This window comes from Leptopilina boulardi, unplaced genomic scaffold (assembly GCF_019393585.1).
Source record: "Leptopilina boulardi isolate dan_hultmark-lab unplaced genomic scaffold, ZJU_Lbou_2.1 LbouV2_10, whole genome shotgun sequence".
Taxonomy (NCBI): Eukaryota; Metazoa; Arthropoda; class Insecta; order Hymenoptera; family Figitidae; genus Leptopilina; species Leptopilina boulardi.
Genome location: NW_026137641.1, coordinates 39544 through 42386, shown reverse-complemented (window position 1 = coordinate 42386; position 2843 = coordinate 39544). Strand labels below are relative to the sequence as shown.

General features: G+C 34.3%; 1 protein-coding gene across 1 annotated transcript; it reads right to left on the bottom strand.

Moving 5' to 3' along the window:
- Positions 1-209: 209 nt before the first annotated feature.
- On the bottom strand, positions 210-2843 carry LOC127291456 (uncharacterized). Its single transcript, XM_051320612.1, has 2 exons — positions 2260-2843; positions 210-2199 (listed from the first exon to the last, which is right to left on the bottom strand). The coding sequence occupies exons 1-2, from the start codon at positions 2841-2843 to the stop codon at positions 210-212; spliced, it is 2574 nt and encodes an 857-aa protein (XP_051176569.1).

Here is a 2843-nt window from a genome sequence, read left to right as displayed (position 1 = left end):
AAATAATATTTTTACAAGGAAAAGTATACAATTTTTAAAATCTGAGTGAATGTGTATTTTTATATTAAATTTATTCAAAAAATGTATTTTTTACATAGTATGTAATTTTTAAGAAATAAGTAACGATTTACATTTTTACGTTACAATTTAACAAAATTGAAATATAAACTGTCTCAACAATGTTTTCGAATTTTGAAGGAAAGAACAGTTCAATACAAGTCGAACCACAACTGTTTCAATATTATATAATTTTTTTCTTGCAGTTTGTGACAGTGTAGAACATTGTGAGCAACTAGAGAATCTGGTGTGTGAAGAATGAATTCATCTGATTTTTTTATTTCGTATGCCATGAGCTGTGAATCGTGCTGTACTGTTTGCACTTTCTTGCAAACAAAAATAGGACTTTCATTCTTCAAAACAATTTTAAATAATTCAGCAAACAATGGCAATCCGTTTTCGTAGCCCACTGGAATAAAACATTTGTTTGCTGTATATTTAACATGATGAATTTCCACCCAACTGACGATCAACAAATCATCTTCTTCTGGGAAAAGGTGACTAAAAGGAAATTTTGATGTTGTAACCATTTTTTTTAGCCCTATAGAAATTTGATCTTCCTGAAAAAGAGTCCATTGCAACGCCTGCCATAACTGGTGTTTTTTAGCCAAAGTCAGAGGAAGATTTTTCCAATTCCGCATAGCTTGGACGATTTTTTTAAAATATTGATGCTTTCCCTCAAACCGTAACGTCCAGAAGTGAACTAAAGGGCCGAACATCGCAATGAGTCTTGGGTAATGCAAAAGAAAATGTTGCTTCGGGATAAATTTTCTTCCTGAAGTTGAATCATCATTTTTATAAATTCTTGCGAAGGTTTCAAGGTATGCAGGAATCAATGATTCTAATAAACTCAGTGACCCTAGTGAAATTGTATGAGAGCAGACGATTGACATAATTTCCAATAATTGTAAATGGTTTTCGAGGTATTCAGCATTTTCATCATTGATACGATCGTAGACAATGAATGGCAAAATGATAGCTAACATCCATGCTTGTGTCATTGTTTGTTTAATTTTATTTTTTGGTTTCAAATGCTGCGGTTTTATTGGAGAAGGTTTACAACTTTTTTCACTGTATCCATAGTCGAAAGATGCCACTCTTCCATTAAATTCATCAAGGTTTATCCAATTTCCCTTAATACAAAAGCGATTGAGAAATAATTTAATTTGTAACAGTATTATGCCTCCCATAAAATCGTGAGGAATATCAGGTGTTGTCGATGTCGTAGGATCGAATGCAATTATTTTACTTAAAGGGCAAGATCTATTTATACCATACTCTTGAGACAATTTTTGTTTTTCTTCCTCTGTTGCCGCAGCTTCCATTTTTGCCAATTGCTGACGATGTGTTTCTGGATTTCGTAAACGTTGAGTATCCTCTTCTATCATTATCTGCATTTCCTGTAAGGAAGCCATACAAAATCGACATGGATGTTTAGCCGTAAAAGATTCTTTAAATCCACACATCATATGTATCCCCAAGTTGTCGCCTGTCAGAGCGGAAACAGTTCCATAAATTATGTCTCCGTTAGGTAATCGGATTCCGTTTTCAATTTCTTTAATATCTTTAACAATAATTTCAGAAAGAGGAGAAAGACCAAATTCCTTCACATGGGAATATTTTATAACTGCAACTAAATCAATGTAAGACCAAGTTGCTTGATGCATAGGTGGAAGATTTCCATACTGAGAGTAGACGAATCCCAGTTTCTGTTTCCCGCCAGCTCTTGAGCCTAGTCCATCACAAAACTCAACTTCGTCGTAATATAGTTTTATTTGTACAGCCTTTGGATTGGAAGAAAACATTGGATGCTGTTTGTACCGTGAGCCATCCTTAAATGATCTGAATATTCCTTCCTTATCTTCAGAATTTTGCTCTAATAGTTCACGAAATTTGTCGTTAGAAAGACGTTTAGAAAGCACATCTCGGATCGGTATGTAAATGAATTCATCGTCTTTCAGCTTAACATTTGGATTTCCACTGGGGCCATGTCCAGCGATTTGAAACTCCGAGGAGAGGTGCTGAATCGTCGGTTGAACAACATCAAACTGTTCTGCAAAGTAAGCATCTTGTTTGTAAATCGTATTCAAACCGTGGACTGTATCAATCTTTGCGACCTCCCGATTAATATCAATAAGTTCCCTTAAATTAAAAATATCATGTTCCAATAAAATTCTTTCAGTTTTTAATAAAGCATCTAACACGTATCGTTTCACCACTGCGTCCAAGCTTTTTATAACGTTTAATACAATATCGTTTGTTACTTGAGTTTGTGCTCTCATACTTAGAAACATTAATCCAAGAGTAATTTTTTGCAGATTTTCTGTTTCTTCTTCATTATTAGCATGATCTTGGCCATCTTCTTCATCACTGTCGTCATCAGAATCAAGAATTTCATCGTAATCATCGCTATCGTAATCAGTATCTTCTCCATTATCATCATAATCTAAATCATCTATGTCCAAATGATCTGCTGCGTTTTCCTCGTGGGTAATAGATTCTGAGTTGTTATCAATATTTTCCTCTTCATCATTGGTAACAGATTCTGAGTTGCTATCAATATCGTCCTCTTCATCATTGGTCTCAGCTCTACGTTGATTGTAATGTTGTCTGCTTCTATGTGATCGAAGGGAACTTAAATTTTTGTATACTTTTTGACAGTTATTTACCCCGCAAGTAATTTGAAAATCGGGATGAGTTAGATGATTTAGCTTTAAATGTTGTTCTAAATATTCCTTCTCCAAATCTTGTGTGCAAAAACGGCACTGTACTTTTCTGCTACTCAT